Source organism: Solanum lycopersicum, chromosome 11, assembly GCF_036512215.1.
Source record: "Solanum lycopersicum chromosome 11, SLM_r2.1".
In the NCBI taxonomy this organism is placed as follows: Eukaryota; Viridiplantae; Streptophyta; class Magnoliopsida; order Solanales; family Solanaceae; genus Solanum; species Solanum lycopersicum.
Genome location: NC_090810.1, coordinates 59,400,466 through 59,426,566, shown reverse-complemented (window position 1 = coordinate 59,426,566; position 26,101 = coordinate 59,400,466). Strand labels below are relative to the sequence as shown.

The window sequence follows — 26,101 nt, the reverse complement described above, 5'->3', positions numbered from 1 at the left end:
CATTCAAACCAAAATTCTTGATTCAGTTCCCCATCTTAACGACAGAAAACAGGATTAATCAGATTCTATTGTGTCCAACACTACTCCATTACCTTATAAAATCCCATTCTAAGTGCAAACATTCCCGATACTTTGTTCTCAACCTTAACGACAGAAAATAGGACCGATCAAATACTTCAAATAATTTTAAAATTCAACAATGGCTTCTTGTCTATTCTTTGTTGTTGTCTTATGCCTACCTTTTATTGTTAAAGCTCAAGAAAGGTCTCCTCATGGCCTTGCTTTTGAAAGCCCTATTGCAGTTTCACCAGAAGCATACTCATTTTTTCACCCTGAGACTCAAAAAAAGAACACTACTACTAGTGAAAGTTTATGTAATGATAATAATAATACATCAGGTTGTTCAAGATTTCCTACAGCATCAAGTGTGCAGTCTAATTTGGCACATGAAAGTTTACCGCCAACCGATGAGGGAGGCGATAAACGAATGGGAGCTGGTGGGATGGTTGGGATAGCTCTAGGGTTCGGGTTTGCTATTGTGTTAGCACTCGGTGTGTACTATGTGGTGATTGCGCAAAAACGCAATACGGACAAAGGTGCTCCTATCCAGCAGCTCAATGTCTGACTCTTCAAAAATGCTGCTGCATCATGTTGGACTACCCAGAATGTACTAATTTTGGAGAATCCAGCATGCACCTATCAACATTTTAGAAGAATCCGAGCAACATAGATCAGAAAAGGCTTCTACTCTTATCCATCCCCTGTTGTTTCATCTCATTTTACCTTCTTTTTTTTGGTTTATTACCTTTCCTATAGTTGTATGGTTTGGGAATGTGAGATGTAACTATTGTTTGCATCAGTAATTAGTGATATAATAGTACAATTATTTAGTCATCACTATCATCCAAACAAACCAAAGTATGTATTTGCTTTACATACTTGAGATTTTTTTATATGTTTTACTTGACTTGAGAATCTATCAGAAACCACCTCTCTACTTTCACAAGACAGGAGTAAGACTGCGTACAGACCACCCTCCCCAAACCCCATTAGTGGGATACATCGGGTATTATGTTGTTCATACGCTTCTATGCAAGCAACATTATAGTTTATTGTATACCCTTTCCATGAACCTTTAAAATGGAAGTGCAAATTACACATACTATTATTTATCCCACATACTATGGGCACAGAAGAATGTAGGGAAGAAAGTTAACCACAAAATGGTTCCAATAACAAACAGTCAATTGGATTTGCCCAATGCACACACTGATTTAGTGAAATGTGAATAAAATAAAGGGAAAAGTTTCCACTTCTTGATTTAAACTAAGTCAAGACTCGCTTCAAACTTGTACATCTAAATTACAAGAAAAAGACATTGTCAAGGGTGGGAAGTCAGGGAGGCATGATAAAGTGATGCTTATAGTTATTGTTCAACAATAGCTAAGGACAAGTCCAACTAAGGTAAGCTACTGATAGAGATTGGCCTTTTATTCAGGTTCGACCAACATAACTTTACCAATGTACATTCCAAATAAATAGAGGTCGAGTTAAAAGAAAGGTACTATGGAGCACCTAAGTGTTAACAACACAAATAAAAATTTCCATCAAGTGATCCTCACGGAGAAAAGTTAGGAACGAAACATTAATAGCATCAACAAGAAGATAATACAGTATTAATATAGTATCTGCGAGAACTGCAACTTCTAGAATTAAGAATGCACTTGCATCTGTGCTTGTAAGAATCTTACACGATAAAAGAGACGAACTCTAGATAAGCTGTGGAATCACACAACACTTTTACCATCCGCGTGATCCAAGGGACTTGATGAGAGGCCCTAACGCCTGATCCACAGCTTTGTTCCATAGGTGTGCAAACTCTATGCCAGACTCCTTTTTCGGAATGTACACTGTTGTCTGATTTTTTTCAAATGTTCAAAATTCGATCAGCAAAGACAGAAGTTATTTGATTTCTTACAAACAAAAAAATCTTGCTATGAAACTTAAAATGTATTGCCCATAGAATGGTATCATGTGTATCTCACACACACACACACACACACAGCCATCTTGATAAACATTATTCTCCTCCTTCAGAAAGAAGTATGAAAATCATTGGTGTCTACCATAGTCAACGAATTGTCATTCAAGATTATGAAATGTTAAGCCGATAATATTCACTAGCTAGCAGACAAGTGAGGTTGCTCCAGTATTCCGGGGGCAAGAGTATGCCATTTCCCCTTTTTAGTAACAAATAAACCAAAAGTAGGACCATACTGAGAGTTGGTAGCATAAACAAAGATGGATTTATGTATGAGAAATATAAGTTTCCTTACCAGGAGGTTGTAGTCAAAACCAGGGGAGTAAAGTTAGACATGACCAGGAAATAGTCACTATTGACTCCTGACCAAGGGAATTTATAAAGTAGGACTTGCTATATAATGAAAATGTTAATTAGCAAAAACTTGGAGGTTCACCTTGGAAAACTAAAGCAACGTTCTGTCAGTTTACATTCAGCATTAGCTAGAACTGACTGAGTACTCTGAGTCAGCAGAGTTCAAATTCTTTCTCCATTTTCAATTGACTAAAGCACACAGTATACTGTCAAACCACATGCTATATATAAATCTAACAATTTTACTTTGCCTAAAACAGTTAATGGGCTAACACATCTGGACACCAAAACCAGATAAACCTCTTCCAACTGCAACATGAAAAATATAACTTGCCTTAAGCATAGCCCATCAAAGCTCGTATTAAAAAAACGCCTTTTATACTCTCAAGCTCCAAAGCTTCAAAGGTATCAAATTAGAATTGAGACACACAAAGAAACTGGAATACCCAAAGAAGAAAAGGTAAGCAGTCATTGTTTCCTGATATACAACCCACACTTAGGCTAATCTTTAACAGCACCATCTAACAGCTTTATCACCAAAGCTATGTTACTTATAACAAATCACCAACCAGCTATTCAACAGGACACAGGAGACTTTGCTGGACCACCGTTCAAGGATTTATAGTTGATGTTAGGACGTCATCACAATAATAAGTCAGAAGAAACCAGAAACTTTTGGCTAACTCACAAACAGACTACATGTTATGCACCATATTTAAAACGGTAAGTTCAAACACACATAATCTCCTTCATAACTCAACCCCACCATCTTCATATTTATGCAACATTTTTCTGTTTAGGAAGCCCCACATTCTACAAATAACAGTACTCTATGCATTTTATTTGTTGATAAGTGGTATTATGTGCATTATATACTAGCTATCGGAATTCAGACTCGCTATACAAATACAAAAGTTAATCAAAATGTGAGTTATTCTAGTAGATAACGCACATAAAATGTGAGTTATACATGGACCCAACAATAACTGTCATTTTTGTGGATTGTTGGCTCCAATTAATCTGTTGAAGTTCATCGCTTGAGCCTTGAAGTGAGAAGCGGGGAGCTATCCCTTCATGGATAAACTATGCGCTTCACAGAAGTGTGTGCATCAAACAACGATGCACAAAGTGATTCCAACAAGAATTGGTCGCTTCTTTGGATCTTAACTTTAAGGAGTTGGATTAATATCAGCATAGTTGTATATCAGATGTCAAAATTAGTTATACTAGATGCAAAGTATTTTTTACAATGCTAATTCATAAAGCTTTGATTGTTTTTTGGATACAGTGTATGTCTGATGTTTTTTATTATTCCATGAATTATGTGTTTTACATCTCACCTTTTGCTTCAAACCCCATGGACAATTGTAGCTGCTTCTCTTTTTCACTTATAAAAACGCTGGTAGGTTGTTTGAAATTTTACTGGTCTGGATCACTTAAAGCAGGAGCTTAAGTATGGTTTGTTATGCAATAAGTATGGTTTGACAGGCATAGGTCATATACTCGTGGTTTGCGCTTAGAAAGCAACTGGACAATGCCAAGGATGACAAGAGAACTGCTCCATGCTGGTACTCAAAAGGTTTCAGTAAGACAAAGATGAAAACCTGGAATACTCTCCCTTCGACAGTATGGTGGATCATTTGGAAGGAAAGGATGCAAGTATTTTTGAAAGCAAATCAGAATCTGTAGTTAGTTCTAAGTAAAGATCCTTATCCCAACTCTTTTCTTGGTGTAACATGGCAATTGCACATTAGACAATATGTAATGGAGTTACCCGGGGTAAATTCCCCACAACACCTTCTGGTTGAAGGACTTTAAATGCAATACCTTTTTCACGATAAAAACAACAAAAACTGGTATATACTGCATCCAAATTATGATCACATATACTGATATACATAATTGAATTTCTTCAGACTCTAAGATGAAGGAGTTGCCACGTCAAGTCAGCTATCACGTTTTAATGACTAATCTATGTGCATCTTATACTTGAATATCATACTGCAAGTATATCTACAAACTATAAAATGCTTGTACAAACATACACTTTAGCTGATGATTAGATAACAAATTCAACTTCTTAGAGAACAGTAGTATGAAATTAGAATCGCAGCACGTAAAGTTTCTTATCATTTTCTAAACCGATATAGAGGATAAACAGTTCGTAGTTTGTTGAACTCCCCATTTTCCCCGTAATGAGATGAAATATAGCCACGCAAATGTCTAGTTCCCCTTATCTGTATTGTTATGACTACTCTCTTGCTTTTGTCTTCAATTTTTACTATTGTTTCTTTTGCTTCGGTTATAGTGTAATTTAATGCTGCTACTGTATTTCCTTTCCATACTTGATTTTGATATGTTTTACCTAAGCGAACCTCTGTACCTTCACAAGGTAGGGACTAGGCTGCATCACACACCACCCTCCCCACACTCCACTTATGAGATTAGACGGGTGTTGATGTTGTCGTAGTTTTATAATAACATGCTTATTACTGCTATGGATACATATACAATTTGATCATTATATACAAAATGTATTTTGCTCAATTTACCATGAACTGGAACTATACAACATCAATCTTGGAAGCTAAATATCACAAAAAAGAACATCAAGCAGAATCTAGTAGACTACAACCTACCTGAGATTGAGGGGAAAATCTAGATTGATGCTCAGCGATGCTCTTATATATGCTTTTCCGTTGTTCAAACACCATAACGCTTGCCACTACGGTACCTAATGCAGCACCGAGAAGACGCTCCTGCGTTTTCCATAATCAAAATTTTCCACAAATTCATTGAAGAATCAAACAATTTCATTCAAAATGCAAATGAAAACAAAGTGATGATAATAACATGATTAAAACTGTAACTGATACCTGAGTAAGGATGCTGATCATCCTTGCGATTGAATTTTCGCACAGTTCAAAGAGTTGAATTTGCAGACGCCTCTCTCAAATTTCTTTCGAGAAGAACAGTGATTCTTATTCCCTCATCGGAAGAACCGACCCGTACCACAAATATGGGCTTGATGGGCCTGACGTCAAATGCATAAATGGGCTTTAATGTCATTTGGTCGGGGAGAAATCACACCAATGTTATTTTGGGTGAACTTTCGCATACGGTCATTCAAAAATAGCTTAATTATATTTTATAACTATAACTTATTAATTACAATTCATAGCTATATATTATAGGGACAAGGATGGTGAGTAACACTAGGAGAGGAAGGAAAGAGACGAGCGAGAGAGGGTAGAGAGTGAGAGATTGTATATATATATCAGGCAGATAATTGTATACATGTAACTGATATACATACATATTTGTATAATTGTCGAACGATATTGGGAAAGGGAGGTGAGAAGCGAGCGAGATAGGGCAATAATTTATATAATTCACAACTCGTTTGTATAATTTGTGAATACGTTGATATAGTTCGCATATTTTTACATAATTGAGTAGTATAAAGTCTGGAATTGCATAAATATAATAAAACTCAAAAATAACAGACATGTACAATCATAAACATATGGATTTTTTAAACAAATACAAATTAAATTATATAAATCATATTCATATGAAAGCTACAAGTTTGTGCAAACTTTTAAAAGTTATACGCAAAAAGTTAAATATATATGGTTATAAAACTGAAAAAACAAAAAAAATCATCGTCATATACAAACACAAATCAAATAAAGAATTATTAGTTGTGAATTATATAACTGCGACGAATTATATAAATATGATTAATTATACAAATTCGAAATTAACCCACCTAATTAATTATTAATATTAATCGAGAATAAAAATTATATAACAACAAATTAAGTAATATAAATGTATTTAACCATATAAGTTTTCTTTTTTTTTTTTACTCTGTAAAATATCTAAAGGTTGTCCAAACAAAACATTAGTGAAATAATCATCAAATTACACGTTTGTGTTGATTTTAATCTTGTCATTTAGTAATCAAACTTACGTTTTCTGAATACAAGTTTGTTAGAAACAAAAGTTATGTTTGAATATAATTTGTAAAATATCGTTGTAGAAAAATATAAATTGTAAAAATATAAGTGACTCAAAAAGAATACATTGAGTGAAATATTAACTCGTTAATATTAAAATCGTATCTTGTATTTAAAATTATTTATACTTCAATTTTTTTAACCTTACTAATAACTATAATCAATTTGTCGATATATTTTCTAAATATAAAATTTGTTATATTTAAAAAATAATATAATAAAATCATCATTTTATTTATTAGTATTATGACAAGTTAATATTAGACAAGTATAAACAGATCGAATGTACAACAAGTGTAAAAATATTTTTCAAGACTCTAGTGCAGTTAATGTAGCCGTGGATGGCAAAATATACGAGTTTTAGTTAAAAACATACTTAAACTGTACCCAAACTTAATTACATACCTAAGTTTTTTTTTTAACAAAAAAACATCCTTCAAGTATATAAAACATAACAAGTTCCATCCTTTTATTAAAATTTGTCAAAAAAATTAGTAAATTTCATACAAAACATATGCAATCTATACTATTCTCATTAAAAAAAATATTCTATAATTTCGTTACCGGTTGAAAAAGCTAAAAAAAAAATAGTAATAATCAAAATTCATTGAGACCATTGTTTGTTGTTAAAAAAACAATGTTAGGACAATGTAAGCCTACAAAATAACGTGATCTACTCTTCTCCTCCAGTAACTGAATAAAGTCGGAACTTAATTTCACACCATCTTCACCTTATGCAAAGTTAAAATATCGTTAAATAAATATTTTATGGAGATAAACGAATAGTTAAAGTGATAAAGATTTAATTAATTTTGATCTCTGACGCTCGAATTTTGTTCTCCATTATTAGAAATTAAAGTATTTGATCGATACCACTTCTTACAAATTCAATAAGAAGAAAACACATCAACTGAAATTAAAATTTGTGATCAAAAGGAAAGACATAATTGCTAATGGTGTTGTAAAAAGAAAAAAACTATAATAATATTTTAGATGTTTTTTCGAATAAACAAAATTGTTCAGAGTAATATGAATCATTGAAAAAAATTGTTAATATTTGATAAATTTTAACAAAAAAAAGATGAATGTGGTTGAATTTTAAATAATTATTTTATTTTTATTAAAAAAAGAATGATTTTAAGGATATTTTTGATTAAAAACTTTGAAATATAGGGGTCAAATTGCAAAATTCAAAAACGTCGAATTGACGCCGGCAAATGTGAACACAGTCTAAGCTGAAGACTCTGTCGGATCTCTCTTCAGTAATAGAAATCTCATCGATCTCAGTCAACTCGTCACTGACTCACAAAATGACCAGTCGACTCATTCTTCTCCTTTTTCTCTCTTCCCTCCTCATCTTCTCCGTCCTACTCACTCCATCACTCGCCGGCACCGGCGCCGATGACGACGACGACGAAGATCTCAGCTTCCTCGAAGCAGACGACGTAAACGACGCCGCGCCGGAGCACACTTTCCCAACCGAAACCTTCTCTGACGACGACGACTTCGACGACGACGAGGACTTCGAAAATTACGACGATTTTGAAGTTCCGTCGGCGTTTGATGACGAGAAGGAAGAGGAAGGTGTTAAATTCGACGATAAAGACGTCGTCGTTTTGACGGATAGGAATTTCAGTGACTTTGTAGAGGATAATAAGTATGTGATGGTGGAGTTTTACGCGCCGTGGTGTGGTCATTGTAAGGAACTTGCACCGGAGTACGCAGCTGCAGCGACGGAGCTGAAATCGGAGAATGTGCCGCTGGTTAAAGTTGATGCTACGGTGGAGAATGAGCTAGCGGAGAGTTATGAGGTTCAAGGATTTCCTACTATTTATTTTTTTGTTGATGGTGAGCATAAAACTTACAGTGGCCAAAGAACCAAGTGAGTTTTCTTCCTTTTATGCTTTTTTTTTTGGTTTTTATTGTTTCCGGATTCGTGCATTGCAGGGTTCATTTCTAGGGTGGCACTCACAACAGGATTTTACTTTCGTAGTTTTACGTAGTTATTCGTGTTTAATGAAAGATTGGTAATGTAGAGACAATAAGCTCAACATTTTAGAGGTAAACCATTGAAAAGCTTAGGATTTAGCTAATTTTATGTTTCTTGATTCTTGCCTTATGTAGTGAGTGATCAGTTGTGTTAGCTTCTAATTGAATTTGTATCTAACATGTGTTATATTGGCACTGTCGTATTGACGTTTGAGGTAATAATCCGTCGTGTCTTGTGACGTTTGTTTTTGTATAAGGGTGGAAGGATTAGCCATCTTGCAAAAATGGAATATTTAGTTTCATTATGTCAAATGAATAAAATGTTGCAAATCTTGGTAACGTTTTGTTTTCGTGAGGGTGAAAAGATTCAGTAGCCAGCCTGCCAAAATGGGATCTTTAGTTTCATTATGTCGAATAAATGAAATGTTGCAAATCATTGTATCGCTTGTTTTCGCGAGGGTGAAAAGATTCAGTAGCAAGCCTGTTGAATTAAATGGGATCTTTAGTTTCATTATGTCGAATGAATGAAATGTTGTAAATCATGGTAACATTTGTTTTCGCGAGAGTGAAAAGAAGTAGTAGTCAGCCTGCCAAAAAGGGATCTTTAGTTTCATCATGTCGAATAAATGAAATGTTGCAAATCATGATAACGTTTGTTTTCACATTTGTGAAAAGAAACGGTAGTTAGCTCGCAAAAATGGGATCTTTAGTTTAATTATGTCAAATGGAGAAAATGTTACAAATCATAATGATGGAAATTTTCCTGCTTCCTTTTTACTCTTGTCATAACTTACTCTATTAAATTCAACGAGACGCAGAACGGCTAAATTGAGGACTTTGTCTGTTTGTCATGCTCCCTTTAATGGTTTTTGGAATTATTGAAAATGGCTGTTTGAAGCAGGTGTATTCCCCTTTCTTCTTCCCATTCTCTTTTTTTTTTTGTGATTGTGTATTATCAAATGCACTTGCATGTTGATCTGAAGTTAATAAATCTTATAACTCTAGAGATGCAATTGTGACTTGGATCAAGAAGAAGATTGGACCTGGCGTTTACAATATAACTACAACAGAGGACGCAGAGCGTGTACTAACGTCTGGAGACAAAGTCGTGTTAGGGTTCCTTGAGTCCTTGGTGGTATGTACTGCTTACTCTATCATGCTAATGATAATCTGTTCTTGATTGTAACTTGTACTGGCTGTTATCCATTGGCATAACACTCTCTTTTGAATCTTTTTTCTTTTTCGGTCGGTGAATGATATAAATTGAACCTTCTATGCTCACAACTTTTTTGCTTTGGACATCGCCGTGGCAATTTTATGAATAATTTTTTATCCTTTACCTATCCTAACAGCCTCTTTCATTGGAAAATCACCGTCCCTTTTTTTCTTTTGAATAATTTTTTTGCAACTCAACTTATTTCTTTTAATTATTTTGTATGGATTTTAACTTGGAACCTCACTTTATCTCTTTCTACTGTTATATATGTATTTATCTTCCATTTCAAGCGTGGGAAATAGTTTCATATGACTCATGCATGGTATTTTTCATAAAAATTACAATTTTCTCATGTTGTGCATGTCCAAACAACTATAGGGTCCTGAAACTGATCAACTTGCTGCTGCTTCAAAACTTGAGGATGATCTTAACTTTTACCAGACGACAAATCCTAACGTGGCTAAGCTATTCAATGTTGAAGACACTGTTAAACGCCCAGCTTTAGTCTTGCTTAAAAAAGAAGAGGAGAAAGTGGTGCATTATGGTAAGCTGTTCCTCTTATTTTCTTTCTTTAATTCTGAATTATATATTTTCTTTTGGATAACTTTGTTTGGCAGAAGAGAACTCCCGCTTGATTGATTTCTTCCCTAATGTTCATAGACAATTTGTTTCTGTTTGTTTATTTATTTAAGGGCATATCGGCAAATTGATAGGAGCAAGCGTTTTAAAGTCATCTAGTTTTCAATTATTGTAATTGCATACATTTCACATGATACAAATTGGAAGTTAAATTTCATTGAAGGTTATGAGTTTTCTTACATCATATTGAGATTGCATACCTACATAATTCATGTTTTTTGCCAATATCACTTATTATGTTTATATCTAACTTTACCATTCTCAAAAATAAAATAAAATCATGTTTATATCTACTGGAGTTATGGGACATTAACACAAGATTTTATCTGCTTATGTAACACCTATGTTGGTCGAACTCTTCAAAAGTCCTGCCGGATGTGTGTCGGATCTTCCAAAAGTAGTGCATTTCTTGAGGATCCGACATGGTGTGACAACACTTTTGGAGAGTCCAAGCAACATAGCTTTTAACAACCAAAAATCATTTTGTAATTCCATCAATTTTGATCTTAAATGTGTTAGGCATGAATTTTATGGGTTACTATTCAGGGTCACGGATGGTGTTTAATTGGTAAATTTAGTGCCCCAAGCTAGCTGCTAAATTACTTTATAATCTTTTGAAGTTCAAGAGAAGAAATAAAAAGAATGACGAAGAAGACATGCCTCATCAATCTTTTATTTTGATCTTGCCTCCAGATGGTCAATTCACCAAGTCTGCAATAGTTAAGTTTGTATCTGCCAACAAGCTTCCTCTAGTAACAGTTTTTACTAGAGAAAGTGGAGCTTCGATTTTCTCGAGTCCTATAAAGAAGCAGGTAATACAGATACGATATCGCGTAGTAAACCTGTCTTTTTGAATGGAAGTGCTCATGGTTAATGCTTTTACTCAGGTTTTGCTCTTTGCCCGAACAAATGATACAGATAAAGTATTCCCAACATTTCAAGAAGCTGCAAAACATTTTAAGGGAAAGGTAATTAAGCTTTGTTTTTAGTTTTTGAGAATATTAATGCAGTCTTTGGTTTCATACATACTGCTGTATTTTGTGGAATAGCAATTTATAATAACTTCTTGCGTGGAAAAATGTTTCTTACCTATAAATCACGCCGCTTGCCTTCTGCCCTCTTAGAGTAGACATACAGAAAATTAATAGGAGTGCAATTGATATACACCAAACACAAATCCACGAGTGATATACATATGAACTTTTTTTTAGCTTATCGAGTAAAACATGAAGTAAATTAGATTTAAGAACATCTTCACAAAAAAGGTGCTCTATTTGTGTTGCCTATGAATTTCCATCTGACTGTCCTTCGTGAATCCCTATAATTGGTTTAGACATCAATAACACCAACTTCAATGAAAATCCGTATCAACTACATATATATTTACCCTTTTGTTTGATTCAAGTTATTTCGTTGGGATTAGCACAAATAGTGGGTCTGAAGTTTATAGCATTTATGTTGTTTGGAGGAGTGAGCTGAGGTTATTGCGGTGACCATGGTGCTATATAATGCGCATACGAGAAGAGAAATGTAAAGTGAATGCTACTTTAACTTTATCAAAAAAAAAAGAAAAAATGTTAAGTGAATGCTTGTACTTCCACATCAATTGAAAGGATAAACTTCAGGTTGGAGTACTCTGTACTCTAGATTGGCTTTTTGGATGATGACTTGTTCCGCTTTTCACACAGCTTCTTCAATTATGAGGAAATAAAATGGAAGAGCCGGAAGTTTTGGCTAAAAAGAGAAGATCATGTTATAGATTAAAAGCTTGTTACCGCTCCTATGTGGTTTGCGGCGTTTTTACCCTGTGCTCACCAAAGGGCAACAGCTGCGGGTTTCCCTGGTCATAAAAATAAATAAATTAAAAGCTTGTATTGTTTTCCTGGATAATGCAGCATATCTGTCTTTTTGTGAAAATGAATAGTGAAGATACTCTCAAATGACGAGCTGTGTATTCTTTTCCTGGATAAATGCAGCTTATCTTTGTTTTTGTCAACATGGATGATGAAGAAGTTGGAAAGCCTGTGTCAGATTATTTTGGAGCCACCGGAGATTCTCCAAAGGTAAACAATCAACAGATCATAATGGGCTTGATATGACCATTTGGGACGAAGGTTACAGAATATTTAATTTGTCTTGTTGTTTTTCTCCTGTAGGTTATCGGATATACAGGAAACGAGAATCCTAGGAAATACATATTTGATGGGGAGATCACTGTTGAGAAGCTTAAGGTGGGATGCCTCCTGGACGACTCGTTGTGTTTGTTGGATACATTCTTATTAAGTGATCCTGTCAGGAAGCTCTAAATTGCGTTTTTCTTATTTTTTTTATCCGTTAGGCATTTGGAGAAGATTTTCTGGCTGACAAGCTCAAAGCTTTTTATAAATCAGACCCTATTCCTGAGGATGTAAGTTGTGATTTCCCTTCCTTGCCTATCGTATTCTATGTAGTAGTGCTGATTCAGCTCTCCGTTTCATTTGTTGATTCTTACAGAATGAGGGGGACGTGAAGATAGTAGTGGGGAACAATTTTGATGACATTGTTCTGGATGAGTCAAAAGATGTGCTTCTGGAGGTACCAAGCTACTACTAAGGGCTTCACAATCAATTCTCTTTATTGATTTTCTTTTCGTTATTCAGTTATCTTTTCGTAGTAACTATTGTTGCATCTTTTTTAGATATATGCACCATGGTGTGGGCATTGCCAATCTCTAGAACCAACGTATAACAAGCTTGCAAAGCACTTACGTGGCATTGAGTCTCTTGTTATAGCCAAAATGGATGGTACCACGAATAAGCACCCTCAGGGAAAGGTAATTTGATAGCTTTCTATTTTTAATTAGAACACGAGTGTCATAGTACGGCAACAGACTGCTGCTTTTCCTGATTGCTTCTGCTGCTATTGTTTATTCATTTGCACTATTCATTTATGTTTGGTTGAGATGCGTGACTGTGACATTAAAGAAATGCTGAGTCCCACATCGAAGGTGAGATGATGGATAATTTTCACTTCATGAGTTCGTTTTTAGGTTGAGTTAGGCCCACAATTCATTTCTTATGATGGTTTCAGTGTAGATCCATCTGACATCTTGGTTAATCCTTTGTTGGGACCCAACATTATATTGTTCATGCTCCAGTTGACAGGCCTGCGCTTTCGTGGGCGTCGAGTCCCACAATGGTGGTGGGACAAGGGACTTAATTCTCCTTGTATGGTTTTGAACGATTCCCACCTCATGAGCTAGTTTTTGAGATTGAGTTAGACGTGAAGTCCGTCTTTTTAATCAGTTTTAGTAAATTTTGGATGCAATTGTTGAATGGAAGGTCATTTCCGCTCCTTTTGCAGGCTGAAGGATTTCCCACACTCCTCTTCTTCCCAGCAGGGAACAAGACCGCGGATCCAGTAAGTGATTGATCATTTTTGTTTGCTTTACGTCTCCATGTAAAATACACGAAATAGCAAGTGATAATGCCTTTTATATAATCCGACAGATCCCAGTTGATTCTGACCGAACTGTAGTGGCATTGTACAAGTTTATCAAGAAACACGCAACTATTCCTTTCAAGCTTCAAAAACCAGCTTCATCGACAACTACATCAGAGAGTCCGGAAGCCAAAGTAGGTGGCAACGTTGAGTCGAAGAATGAAAAAGATGAACTATGAAAGTTACATAGCTCTGTTACTTTATCTTCTCTGTTATTCTTCTAGCTAGCTTGTTTTGTAGTAGGAGTAGATAGACTGGGCTACGAAGATGGCCATGGAACATATTTTGTTATTTCTTTTTTGCTTTGAGTTTAAAGTTTAATGTCCTTCTATGAATGATAAGTTATATATATGTCTTAATTTCTATATCATTAGGTTATTTTTACTTGCTGTAGTAGCAAATGTACCAAAAACATTACAAGTATGAATGTAATTTTATCTCAATCTAATTGAAGTTTGTGTAGAAGTTATCTATTCAATTACCAATAACTTTTACTGCCAAAAAAATTAGGAGGCTTATTCAACCTTTTTGGACAAAAAAAAAGTTATGGTTAATCTTTTTCTGTGTTATTAAAGTAGACATAGGGAAGCTAGGTGGGGTTTATGGGTTCGGATAAATTTAATAATTTTTTGAAAAAGGGTTAAAATTGTCCTTAAGTTATGTGAAATCACTTATATCCTTTGTTACATTTTGGGATAAAAAATGTCTTTGCTATTATTCTAAGAGACCACAAATGCCCTCAAGAGTTGCACATCCCAAATTTTTATAGACGGACTAATCATTACATCCAAGCGTTGCCAACCAGGATTCGCTACAAAAGAACTAGACCGTTAGAGGCGAGAACATGCACCACAAAAGCGCTGAAAATCATCAGTAAAATTTTTTAGCATTTAAATTCTAATTTTGTATTTTTTTCTTCATTGTTTCTTAAAAAAATAAAATTATATCGATTAAGTAGGGGTTTGAAGACACTCTCTGCTTTATTTCTATGTCATATATAAATTATAAAATGTACAATGATGCATTAAATAACAAGGAGATTTGAATCGAAAAGTAATTTTGATAATTTTTCGTAATAATATTGAATGTTTTTAATATTGACATTGCAAGTTATTTATTTTAGAAAATTAAATTGCAATCTAAAATTAATTATTATATTTTTTTGTTGAAAAAATAGGTTTTACTAGCAAATAGTGATTGGTGTCTTTAGTCGCTACTAAAAATCATTCATAATCTTCTGTGACAATATTTAAGATTCTAAATGTATGTCAAGTTTTTCTGTAGTGAATCTTAGTTGACAACGCTTAGATGGATGAATTTTTTTTATTATAGTTAATTGATTTTTCTATAACAAAAAAGAATCTATGTTTGAATTAATGGTTATATAAACTATAAAAAGTCCTATTTGGAGTAAAACGCTTTCTCAACAAACTAACCTCCGCTTTTTCACTAGTTTACGCAACTAACAAAATCAAAACTCCCGTCCTTCGTCAATATCATTCACGTTCTCTACACTCTTCTCTCTCTCTTCAAGTGATTAGTAAGTAACATGCTTTTGTCAATGGCAGCCTTTAACTTCTTTTTACTCATTCTTCGCACTTTCGTCAATTTCACACTAACTGATCTATTTATCTTTCAGATCTGCATTTTGTTTAATGCATAAGTTTTGTTTACTTTTTGCAGATTTTTGAAGAAAAAAAAAATAGAGGGAAAAAAGAGTACGTACGGTTTTATTGGCAATGTCGACGGCGAGGCTTCACGTGGTTTGCTTCGTGATTTTCTTTGTGATTTTGTCTGTACAGCAATGTATTTGTGCAGATTCGCCGGAAAATTCTCCAAGTCCGGCGCCGGTAGCAGGTGGAGATTTAGGTTCTCTACCGCCGATCGCTCCAGCTCCTAAAACTCCGTCGCTGTCACCGTCACCTTTGGCTAGTGTGAGTTCTCCTCCGGCGTCTCCGCCGACGTATCTGTCTTCTAATTCTGTTCCAGCGCCGTCACCTGTAAACGGAGATGATGATGCTCCGTCTCCTGTAACAGAGCCTTCATCTCCTTCTCCGGCTCCGACTGATGTAGTTGCGAGTGATATAAGCCACGAGAGTACTACGACGGAGGTGGCATCCACGGACGGTGGAATGAACGGAGGAAAGAAGGCAGGATTAGCATTTGGAGTAATCGCAGCAGTGTGTGTTGTAGGTCTCGGAGCATTGGTTTACAAGAAGCGCCGGCAGAATATCCGACGAGCACAATTCGGGTACGCTGCCCGGAGAGATTTTCTATAATTTGCATGCTTCATATATATATATATATGGATATGGCCGAACTCATAATCACATCTCTAAACTTGTTTCCGTTCATTCATTGAATCACTCATAATTTGTTCATTTTAAAAACCGTTGGCTGATTTTAATCAGCTTTTCTATTGTAAATTCGTATTGTAATAATGTGACCCATAATTTGTTCTTTTTAAAAATTGTTGACTGATTTTGATAAGCTTTTCTATTGTAAATTCATATTGTAATGATTTTGATCGAAAGAATGAAACAAATTGTATATCAGTCTCATTTGTTTTCTAATGTATTCAAATGAGTTGAAGTAAAATACAATTATTCTCAAACAGTTTCATCATCAATTGGACTAATGAGTTTCTCTATCAATATCCCTCACAAAATGTTTTAAAAGGAACAAACAAATTATGGGTGATTCAATGATTCAGCCAGAAAAGTTCTGGAACTAACTTCTATCAATACCCTTCACATACCTGAAGGGAAAAATTCAATAAATTTAGAGATCTGTTTATATATTTGGTCTATATATATATATACATGCTATCTTTTCACATATTATATACAAATCTATATGGTTCATGAATATATTTGTAGCATTCGAGAGTTCCTAAGAATGAACGGAGGAAAGGATGCAGAAGTAGCATTTGATGTAGCATTTGGATTACTCGTAGCAGCGTGTGTTGTATGTTTCGGAGCAGCGGTTTGCAACAAGTCCCGGCAGAATATCCGGCCAGCAAAGTTCGGGTACGCTGCACGGAGAAATTTTCTATAATTTGCATGCTTCATATATATATATAAATCTATATGGTTCATGAAGTATATTTGTAGCATTCTAGAGTTTCATTATATTTGTTTGATTCTTTCTTTAATCATTGAATAAAAATGGAGTTCGTACTCCTATTATTTTGATTAGGATCATATTCTATGGTTATAATTCGATGCTTCCTCTAACATTGTGATCTTCACCATAACTGTGTGCCTTGTGGTAAAGATTCCTAAAATGCTGGATCTTATCAACGTCCGTGAATGATAAATCATTGATTGATCTGCCATACCCTATTTCATTAGATTACCCAAAAAGGGGACTAGGAGCTTGTATTCATTGATACATGTAATAAACCATGTTCTTCATTTTGCATGATACATAAAATTCTACAACATATAAAAAGATATAATCTCTGCTGCTTGGAAATGGCAGCTCTCTGGAGTAGCTATGCTAGTTGTATTATTATCCAGTTGATATAATCTGCATCATTTCCATCTCTTGAACTCGGCGATCTAGTCTTACTCCTCGGTAGGAGGATCAACCCAGCGGTCATGATCTTTGATTAGCTGGATCAGTGCATCCGTTGCATGCTCCATTTCAATAGCGCGTTTCACCACTGTCTGGTAGAAGTTTATTTCACAAGTAATCGAAACATGTTAGTGACATGAATTGAGCTTAAATGGGGAAACATAGTCCGTGAAAATTCTTATAAACGACCCCAGCTTGTAATGGATTGAGGCGTAGTAGACAAGTAGTACGGAATTTGAAAACTAGAGACGATTACTACTCCCTCAATCACAAGCAATCTGAGTACAGCTAGTCAGTATTCCTTCAAAAAAGCACCAAATTATTTCATTTTCTTTAGCTATGTTTGGTTGAATTGTGTATGCTTGATGGATTACTAGCTGTGATATCTTTTTAGTGAAATGAGAGACGATAACAACCATCGCTGCAGGGAGATATACCATACGTGCATCTAGAAAGGGGATGATTGACTCCAATGTTTATACTTCAAACGATATTTTTCGCTAAAACACTATGTAGTGAATTGTGCAAGCCAAATTCATCTTGTTCAGTACTGAGATGAGGGAAATAAAACTTGGTACCTTGCCGACGTAAAGGTCAATCTTTCCAGGAGCACCACCAACATATCCAAAGTCAGCATCAGCCATCTCCCCAGGTCCATTCACAATGCAACCCATGATGGCAATCTGCGAAGGAAAAAAAAACATAACACGAGTCATTTTACCATCAGAATATATACTCAAAAAAATCAAGCTATTTAATAACAGTAAGCATTAGGGTCGCGTAATTACTGAAACACCAGGCAAGTGTGACGTCTTCTCTCTAATTTGAGCGCTTATCTCTTGAAGATCGAATAAAGTTCTGCCACAGGATGGGCATGATACATATTCCTGGAAGGGATACACAGAAACGGAAATGAGTACTGTTACTATATATTGATTCAGATTCTTGCCGTGTCCTTTTGCTTAGCATTACCGTTTTTGTGTTCCGCATTCTGCAACCTTGAAGCAAATTGAAAGATGTATTTCTGAGAAAATCAAAATCCTTGTCTGGAGCTTCCAAGAGAAGTCCATCACCAAGCCCATCTACCAAGAGGGCTCCCGCATTTGTCCCGGCACCAATCACTAAGTCATCTCTGTCATGTTGAAATTGTCGTAAGCTAAATTACAAAAAAAAACCTACACACGTCTGATTATAGGTCATTCATGTCTTTCTTGCCGTACCTGTGGGTGTTGCTGGGAAATTGTATGTGATGAATCACTGGAAAGTTCAAGGAATTCTCGGAAAGATACTCAAAAAGCCTGCAAAAGCAGATATGCTCAAGTTAACAGTGTCTTAAAAAGTAGAGAATTGGAAAAAGCAGCAGCTAAGTAGTTTTCTGTCGAATGTCTGCCTTCGAGAAAGTTTATACAAATAGAAAGTATAATATTGGTCATGCCAACTGATTTACTGTAAGCGAACGTGAATATTTTGCAACATACCTCCTGGCTGCTTGAACCCTGCCAATTTTTTCCTCTGTATATGGCAGATTATGAAGAATCATTGTAACATCAGAGCTCTTCAGGATTTCCAACTCATCATGTGATTCATCGCCACGCAGAGACACAACCAATCTCGTACCTACAAGGAGGTTTCCACAGCTAGCCTGATCAGCAAAACCTTTCGAAGTAATTAATTCAAAGAACTTACAGAACAAAATATAATTGTCACACCTTCGGGAAGAAGCTTGTGAGCACCACCAGACAACTCCTTCAGAGTAACCAAGACCATGGCATTGGGTAATGGCTTTGTCAATTGCTCTGAGAGAGGAGCAATGACTCCCATGCTTATGTCGACCAATCTCTTGAGAGCTAGACGCTATTCATGCGCAACAAAAGAAATTGACAAGTCACTCTCACAACAAATGGATGTATCCAAATAATGTGCACTAGAAATGCTAAAACTTTAACACAAATTAGTCGGATCATCAACAATAATAAAGTGAATACATAAATTACTACATAGAAACGAAAAGGGTCCTTACAGAATCTATATCATCTAGTGGTGGAAGTTCCCTCAACAGGATTGAGTCCACAGTTGCCAAATCCTGAATCGACACTGATTATAAGTTAGCACAAAGACAGTTCACAACAAGAGGAGAAGAATCGAGGTTAGTACACAGTGCAATGAAAGCCGTAGATTGACCTTAAATGGCATGCCAACAATAAGCTTTGCCGCTAATGATCTGTACAAAAGTTCAGGGGTCTGCAAAACCAAAAAATAATGTCAACTGGAGCTAGAAATAAATTAGTAGAATCATATATTACAAACTATTATTAGAAAAGTGTCAGATAAGACCTTTAATTGATTCAAAGAGACAGACATAAGAACAGAACCATCTCGATGCAACACGCCTCTGTAGTCTACTTCATCACCCTGTTAGAGAAATCAAACATTTGTTTGTTTCAAAAAATGAAGTCCGCTTTACCATATCGGCTCAGGTTTTAAAACTCACCTCCTTTTGAGCTGGCAATTCCCCTGACCTACGTTGAAAGTCAAAATAACGTCTGTGCTTTTCTTCAAAGGGGGCCTGATAAAGGAAGTAGAAACCTTACTACTTCGTCAAATCCTAAAGAACATTCACAAGCAATCACGTGTGATGAAATATTACCACTCCTTGCTGAAGCGCAGCTGCTCTTTTACCAAGGTCTGCCAATCGTCGACAGGGATCTATCTCCTCTTCTGGAGCTTCAGTTAGGGAAACCCGTATCGTATCACCCAAACCATCCTGCATAAATAGAAAGTTTTCTACTTCAGAAAGTCGAGCAGTACATTTGCTTTATGAGAGTAAGTTACCATATTGTACTAATTTTATGAGCATTTTAAAAATCTAAATTTGATAAATCAATGATTATGTATTTTCTGCCACTTGATGAAACCATTAGAATTGAACAGATTACAGCATTTAGATTAATCACATCTTCTGTTTAGCACAAATTAACAAATAATATGACAATAAAATCGAAAGATACAAAGCAAATGAGACAACATACCTACTAAATATCACCCTAACTCTCGCACATAAAAAGCGACAACATTCGGCTATTTAGTAGCCCTCAACCCTAATCTTTGACCTCCAAACCTACCTATCTAGGGTCATGTCCTCAGTAAGCCGGAGAAATACCCCATTGCTTAAACCAATGAATACGCATCACTGAGTACAAAATATCTGGTATATCTAGAAAACTTGTCTAAATGAAGCTGGAATCATCAAAATCAATAAAGACGATATTTTTAAAGATGCTCGGCCTTTAACTGTTATTCATCCAAGACAAAAATAGTATACCTGAAGAAGTGTGCCAATTCCGATTGCAGACTTCATCCTTCCATCCTCACCTTCACCAGCTTCAGTAACTCCCAAGTGTAAAGGATAATCCCATCCTTGAACATACATCTCAGCTACAAGAAGGCGATACGCCTGAACCATAACTACTGGATTGCTAGCTTTCATTGAGAAGACAAAATTGTGGAAGTCCAACTTTCTACAAATTCTGGCAAACTCAAATGCTGATTCTACCTGTAACACATTAGATGATACAAATTATCGAATTCAACAACAATGACTAGAACAGAATATTCTAGGTAAGTAATTCAGTTACTGCTCACCATTCCCCTAGGTGAGTCCCCATAATAGCTCATAATGCGATCTGAAAGGCTCCCATGGTTTGTCCCAATGCGCATTGCACGTCCATACTTCTTACATTTTTCCACCAATGGTGTAAAGACCTGAAGCATTTCAAGGAGAAAACGGATTAGACTCTTGCAAAAAGGTAGATAGCTAGACGTCATAATGGTGTACCAAATTGTGTCCAGGAATATGCTTCATGATAAAAGGGGAAATTTCTTCCTAAACGAGAATAGAAGTCAGAGTATCTGATAAACGATGATTAAAGACCTAACATCAGCTTGATAACCTATTCTTGTTTGGTATTGTCGCGCTGACGTTTGCCGCATCTTATCTTTTGCACAGCAGTAAACAACAAGGATCTTATGATGAAATCGATATGATTCATATCTTTTCATGTTCATTATCGTTATCAAAAAATTATCATTAGATGTTTTTGAAGTAGAAAATATCCAGTATTCATACAAGTACGGAATAGTCTGACCTCCTCAATATGCTCGAGTTCTTTCTGATAGTCATCTTCTGTGTACTCTAATTGCTCAAACTGGGCTCGCCTGTCAGCTGAAAGAAATTAACTGATTAGATCATAGTTATTCTCTTGGCTCTTCCAAAAGACCATCACGTAGACAGAGGATGAAATACCAAAGTTTCCAGGATTGACACGTATTTTGTCAAAGCACTCAGCCACTCGAAGTGCAACAGAAGGAGCAAAATGAATGTCAGCCACCAGAGGGATGTTGTAACTGCATGTACAGAACGTTGATGAAATAAAATATGCTCATATCTTCAAGTCCATCAAATATTGAGATATACCGATGAAAAATGAGACATACTTCTTTTGCACCAGAGTATTTTTAATTTCAAAACATGCATCAGCTTCTTTCCTCCCTTGGACTGTAATCCGAACTATGTCAGCTCCCGCATCAGCAATTTTCATCACCTGCATAAACAGGAATTAGCATTATGGCTAAACTCCTTTCGTCTTTTAGGTTTTCAACTTCATCAAAGAAGCATGTTCAGATACAACATGTAAATCATTAGAAATCCGAAAGGAAATTTTTTTGCCTTGTGGGCTAGGAATTGATTCATTTGATTAAGTAGAAAGCTTGCTTAAAAAAATTCCGAACACTGATGGGAATATACTTATACAACATCAAAGAAAGTAGCATTTGTGGTGATATGTTGCATTCAATTCTAAACGAGGTTCCATATATATATAATATAACTGATTCAAATGGAACCAAGACCATTATCTTACTACTGATATGAGAAGAGAACACTGTCATAGACGAGACAAATTAGAATGCTCTGGAGATCTGTTGTCGAGAAAATAGTCAGCAAACAGAAAAAGGATATGACAACAGCAACTACTCAATGAAATCCCACAAGTGCGGTCTGGGGGAAACTGGAAAAAGATACAGTCGGATAATGATTGAATGGTAATATTATAGGTAAAGCTCCTCCTTCCCAAGCCCCCCGATCCCCAAACCAAAAGTAGGTAAAAATAAAAAAAGAAGCTTGGCTCGTAAATTTAAGAACTCAAAGTAAACAGTATTAACTGAGGACACCCAAAGAAGTAAACTCCGCTTCAATACAGGACTAGAACAAATTTCATTGCAGATACAGTTATAGCAAACTGCCACCTCCCGATTAAATTGTGAAGTAGAAGAAAAACCTGTTCTACTGTTGCAGCGACATCTTTGGTATCAGTTGTGGTCATTGTTTGAATTCTAATTGGATGTTCGCTACCAAGAGCCACGTTCCCAACCATCACAGTGCAGGTCTGTCTTCTGACAGTTTTGTATATGGATTCACAATATTTTTGCCTAGGAACTGTATCAAGTAGCGTACAGTAGTCATCAGAGAGTGAATACAAATAAATGTGATGCTTCCACTTCCAAAATATAAAATGAAGATCTTTCGCAGGATAACTAAATTAAACAAAGAAGGTATCAAAATGCTACATTTAAATTTCCTATAAGCAGCATCCATAAGCATCTAGGAGAAGTTGTTGCAAACTTATCCCGATTGAGTTTTTATGAAACGTTTCCTACAGGATTCCTACGATATAAATAATCTCTCAATTTGTATCTCTTATTTGCTTCCACTAGTTTTCCAGCTTCATATAACAGATTAAAATCATCGAAAGCTAAAATTTAGTAGACTGTATTCCACACTGCTTAAAAGGCAAAGTACAAGAAGCTCTGTTGTGCATACCTAGTAGTGGACTCCCTTCGGATGCAGGCTGAAGTTCAATGGTTTCTTGACCAGGATTTGCATTTCTTATCACAGAAAATTTTGTTCGCCGGAACTTAACCCTCTGTAAGTCGGAAACTCTTATAAAGTTCATACTTTTTGCGAACCCCAAACCATTTTCATTGCTCTTCAAGCCTGTAAATGAAGCTGGAACAGTTCCTGCCGCCATTTTTATCAATGACCCAAGTCTCTATCTTCACACCCCTGAAACATAAGACAACCAATATTCATCTAATATACATTAAATATCACAGAATAAAATACATGACTACAAGTCTACAACTACTACAGCTCAACCCAACTTAACAAATAAAAAACTAGAACTAAAAATTGAAACTTTACTCAAGAATTTCCTCCTATCCAACAAGATGTTTAAACCTAAGTTGCTCGGACACTCCAAAAATGTTGCCGCACCCGTGTCGGATCCTCCAAAAATGTACTACTTTTGAAGGATCCGACACACACCCGGTTTCATTTTTGAAGAGTCAAAGCAACATAGGTTTCATCAAAAGAAGAGCTAATCACCAAGTCAAGAGTCAAAAACCAAGCCAACAAAGGAGTAGAAGAATCAAGAACTTACAAATTCTCAATGTTCACCAAAATTCAGTTAGCTAGCTGAGAAAACACACTCTCCCATCCCCCCCTACCTCACCCCCCACCCCACCCACCCACACCCCTAAAATCCAAAAAAACTCATAACTCCAACTACTATGGCTCAATCCCAAGTTAGTTTGGCCAAGCTATAAATTCTCAATATTCACCAAAAATTCAGTCACCCAGCCACTCCCCCCCCCCCCCCCAAACCCAAACCCAAAAAGGTATCTTTTTCAAATTTGGACTCAGATGATACCTTTATCTGTTGAAACAAACTCTTATACTATTAACAGAAAAAGAAGCAAACCAAGATTTAAGCAGGGCAATTCAAACAAATAAAAAAAAAACTACAACAACTTACTTAGAAACATGATCACATAAATCAATTCAACAAAAAGATTGAAACTTTCTTCAAGAATTCCCTCAAATTCAAAAAAAGGGGTTTCAACAAAAGAAAAACTTGAGTAAAAACATAACACTACTTACCAAATTCAAGTACAAAGAATTAGGTCTCAAAAGACTTGTTATAAAATGGGGTTTCAGAAAAAAATTAAAAGAGAAGATTGAATACTCTTCCTAAATAGATTAGGCAACATTGAATGCTGACAAAATGATACTTGTACAGCATCTTGTTGAAGTGCTATTATTTGTAGCCATACACATTTAAGTGAAAAATTAGTGGCCAATCTTTAATTACTAAAAACTTGCTAATAGACTAAAAATGAATGGTAATTTTCTTTATTGTACCCCTTGTATTTTTGGATTATGTTAGTTTTGGTCCACCAAAATAAATAGTGAATTTGCACTCCTAGAAAATAATTGGTTTTGTGATGTTTACTAAGGGTTTGTTTAGTTCAAAATTAGGTTATATTGGGATTATACTTAAATTTTATTCTTATTTTATATGAGGTAAAAAGATGATTATTAATAAATTTTTGGCTAAATCTTTTTTGTGTAGAATAAGTGATAAATTAAACGCAAGAACATGATAAATTCTATGATTATTATGGGATGAATCAGTATACTTTATTATTAAAAATAAAAAAGGGATAAGATACAAGTATTTTTGAACTATGATTGAAATTTCAGAGATATCCTTAATTAAATTAAGGTTTCATTACCCCTGAACTCATTTATTTTGTAATTTTGCACACATTTTAATTTACGTATCACACTCCGTGACTCCACGTAGTTTGTGACACGTGGAAGATGTTCGGATACCACCTAGGGCAAAAAAAGTGTACAAAACTACAAAAAAAAATTAAAGGAGTGAAGATAATAAGATCTTAATTTAATTTAGACGTATTTTTGAAAAATTTTGACCATAAATATTTATGCCTTACTATCTTAAAAGGATGTAAACTTCATAAAAATTCAAATTGATAAGGAAAAATAATAATCGAGGTCATATAGTTTGAAAAATCAATACACACATATAACACATATGTCATCTTTTGTTTACTTTGACCAAATTTTAATGAAAAACATAATATTACAAAATACCTATTTAATATTAAGTTGGAAATAAAATGGGAGAAACTATACTTTGAGGCCATAAAGTTTGAAATATTTCAATGAATAAAATATCAAAATATACAAATGAAATAAGTGAAATATAACCTAAATCATAAAATAAGAAAAAAAAATTATTTTTAAAAAAATCAGTTAAATTAATAAATGAAGTCTGAAAAAGCTAGTGTATCTATAATTTTTTTTTTTAAAAAAAAACAATAAACATAACTAATAAAAAAAATGTGGACTGAACTTTAGTTTGTCAAAAGTACAAGGATTGAGATGCAAAATTAGAAGGAATATTCCTTATAGTTTAACAAGAATTATACAACTAACTAGTATTTGGATTTGCATACAAAATTAACCAAACTGGAAAAAGGAAAAACACAGGACAACAGCCACGTGTTTGCTTTTCATTGGATGTATTGTTTTACACGTGAAAAATATATGTAATAGAACACCATTTTCTTCGCCGGTACGAACGCAAAATATTTTATGTATCGAGTAATTCTTTTAGGATTTGGGTTAATGCAGTTATCTCAACATGAACAGGTTGAATGAATCATTTTACCTGATTAACAATAAAAGTCAATGTGATTAGGTATCATTTTTTCACTTGAATTATTTCATCGTATACGTATCATTTTTCCACTGAATCATTATTGTAATATCAAGTAGTCAACGCGACTACTCTTTCGTTGTTATCATGATATTTCTCGTCATCTAATGAATTTTCTATCTCAAAATGTGAAAATGAT

General features: G+C 35.0%; 4 protein-coding genes across 7 annotated transcripts; 2 read left to right on the top strand and 2 right to left on the bottom strand.

Annotated features, from left to right (window-relative positions):
- Nucleotides 1-1,550: 1,550 nt before the first annotated feature.
- LOC101258126 (uncharacterized) lies at nucleotides 1,551-5,437 on the bottom strand. Its single transcript, XM_004251085.5, has 3 exons — nucleotides 5,272-5,437; nucleotides 5,035-5,154; nucleotides 1,551-1,917 (listed from the first exon to the last, which is right to left on the bottom strand). The coding sequence occupies exons 1-3, from the start codon at nucleotides 5,290-5,292 to the stop codon at nucleotides 1,801-1,803; spliced, it is 258 nt and encodes an 85-aa protein (XP_004251133.1). The 5' UTR covers nucleotides 5,293-5,437; the 3' UTR covers nucleotides 1,551-1,800.
- Nucleotides 5,438-7,453: 2,016 nt separating this feature from the next.
- Nucleotides 7,454-14,189, top strand: LOC101257830 (protein disulfide isomerase-like 1-4). 2 transcript variants are annotated; one of them, XM_004251084.4, is made up of 12 exons: nucleotides 7,454-8,299; nucleotides 9,412-9,541; nucleotides 10,001-10,166; nucleotides 10,955-11,073; nucleotides 11,149-11,229; nucleotides 12,238-12,324; nucleotides 12,418-12,492; nucleotides 12,600-12,668; nucleotides 12,755-12,835; nucleotides 12,939-13,073; nucleotides 13,604-13,660; nucleotides 13,750-14,189. In XM_004251084.4, the coding sequence occupies exons 1-12, from the start codon at nucleotides 7,728-7,730 to the stop codon at nucleotides 13,918-13,920; spliced, it is 1,743 nt and encodes a 580-aa protein (XP_004251132.2). In that variant the 5' UTR covers nucleotides 7,454-7,727; the 3' UTR covers nucleotides 13,921-14,189. The 2 variants fall into 2 exon arrangements, 1 of the variants encoding a protein (XP_004251132.2); XR_011212546.1 differs by lacking the exons at nucleotides 13,604-13,660; nucleotides 13,750-14,189 and adding an exon at nucleotides 13,331-13,468 and having other exon boundaries at nucleotides 7,475-8,299; nucleotides 12,939-13,247.
- Nucleotides 14,190-15,165: 976 nt separating this feature from the next.
- Nucleotides 15,166-16,977, top strand: LOC101257531 (arabinogalactan protein 1). Of its 2 annotated transcripts, XM_010315108.4 has the most exons (3): nucleotides 15,166-15,281; nucleotides 15,425-15,992; nucleotides 16,621-16,977. In XM_010315108.4, the coding sequence occupies exons 2-3, from the start codon at nucleotides 15,481-15,483 to the stop codon at nucleotides 16,796-16,798; spliced, it is 690 nt and encodes a 229-aa protein (XP_010313410.1). In that variant the 5' UTR covers nucleotides 15,166-15,281; nucleotides 15,425-15,480; the 3' UTR covers nucleotides 16,799-16,977. The 2 variants fall into 2 exon arrangements, with proteins under 2 accessions (XP_010313410.1, XP_004251131.1); XM_004251083.5 differs by lacking the exon at nucleotides 15,166-15,281 and having other exon boundaries at nucleotides 15,308-15,992.
- A 94-nt stretch (nucleotides 16,978-17,071) lies between these two features.
- On the bottom strand, nucleotides 17,072-24,465 carry HDS (4-hydroxy-3-methylbut-2-en-1-yl diphosphate synthase). Of its 2 annotated transcripts, none has more exons than NM_001247719.2 (20): nucleotides 24,318-24,465; nucleotides 23,199-23,441; nucleotides 22,657-22,814; nucleotides 21,815-21,921; nucleotides 21,624-21,724; nucleotides 21,466-21,542; nucleotides 20,963-21,082; nucleotides 20,643-20,873; nucleotides 19,968-20,084; nucleotides 19,812-19,886; nucleotides 19,655-19,732; nucleotides 19,502-19,561; nucleotides 19,341-19,403; nucleotides 19,030-19,174; nucleotides 18,799-18,937; nucleotides 18,541-18,618; nucleotides 18,293-18,452; nucleotides 18,109-18,207; nucleotides 17,899-18,003; nucleotides 17,072-17,412 (listed from the first exon to the last, which is right to left on the bottom strand). In NM_001247719.2, exons 2-20 carry the CDS (start codon nucleotides 23,404-23,406, stop codon nucleotides 17,311-17,313), a joined length of 2,223 nt encoding a protein of 740 aa, NP_001234648.1. In that variant the 5' UTR covers nucleotides 23,407-23,441; nucleotides 24,318-24,465; the 3' UTR covers nucleotides 17,072-17,310. The 2 variants fall into 2 exon arrangements, with proteins under 2 accessions (NP_001234648.1, NP_001332792.1); NM_001345863.1 differs by having other exon boundaries at nucleotides 17,074-17,412; nucleotides 24,193-24,418.
- Between the last annotated feature and the right edge of the window lie 1,636 nt (nucleotides 24,466-26,101).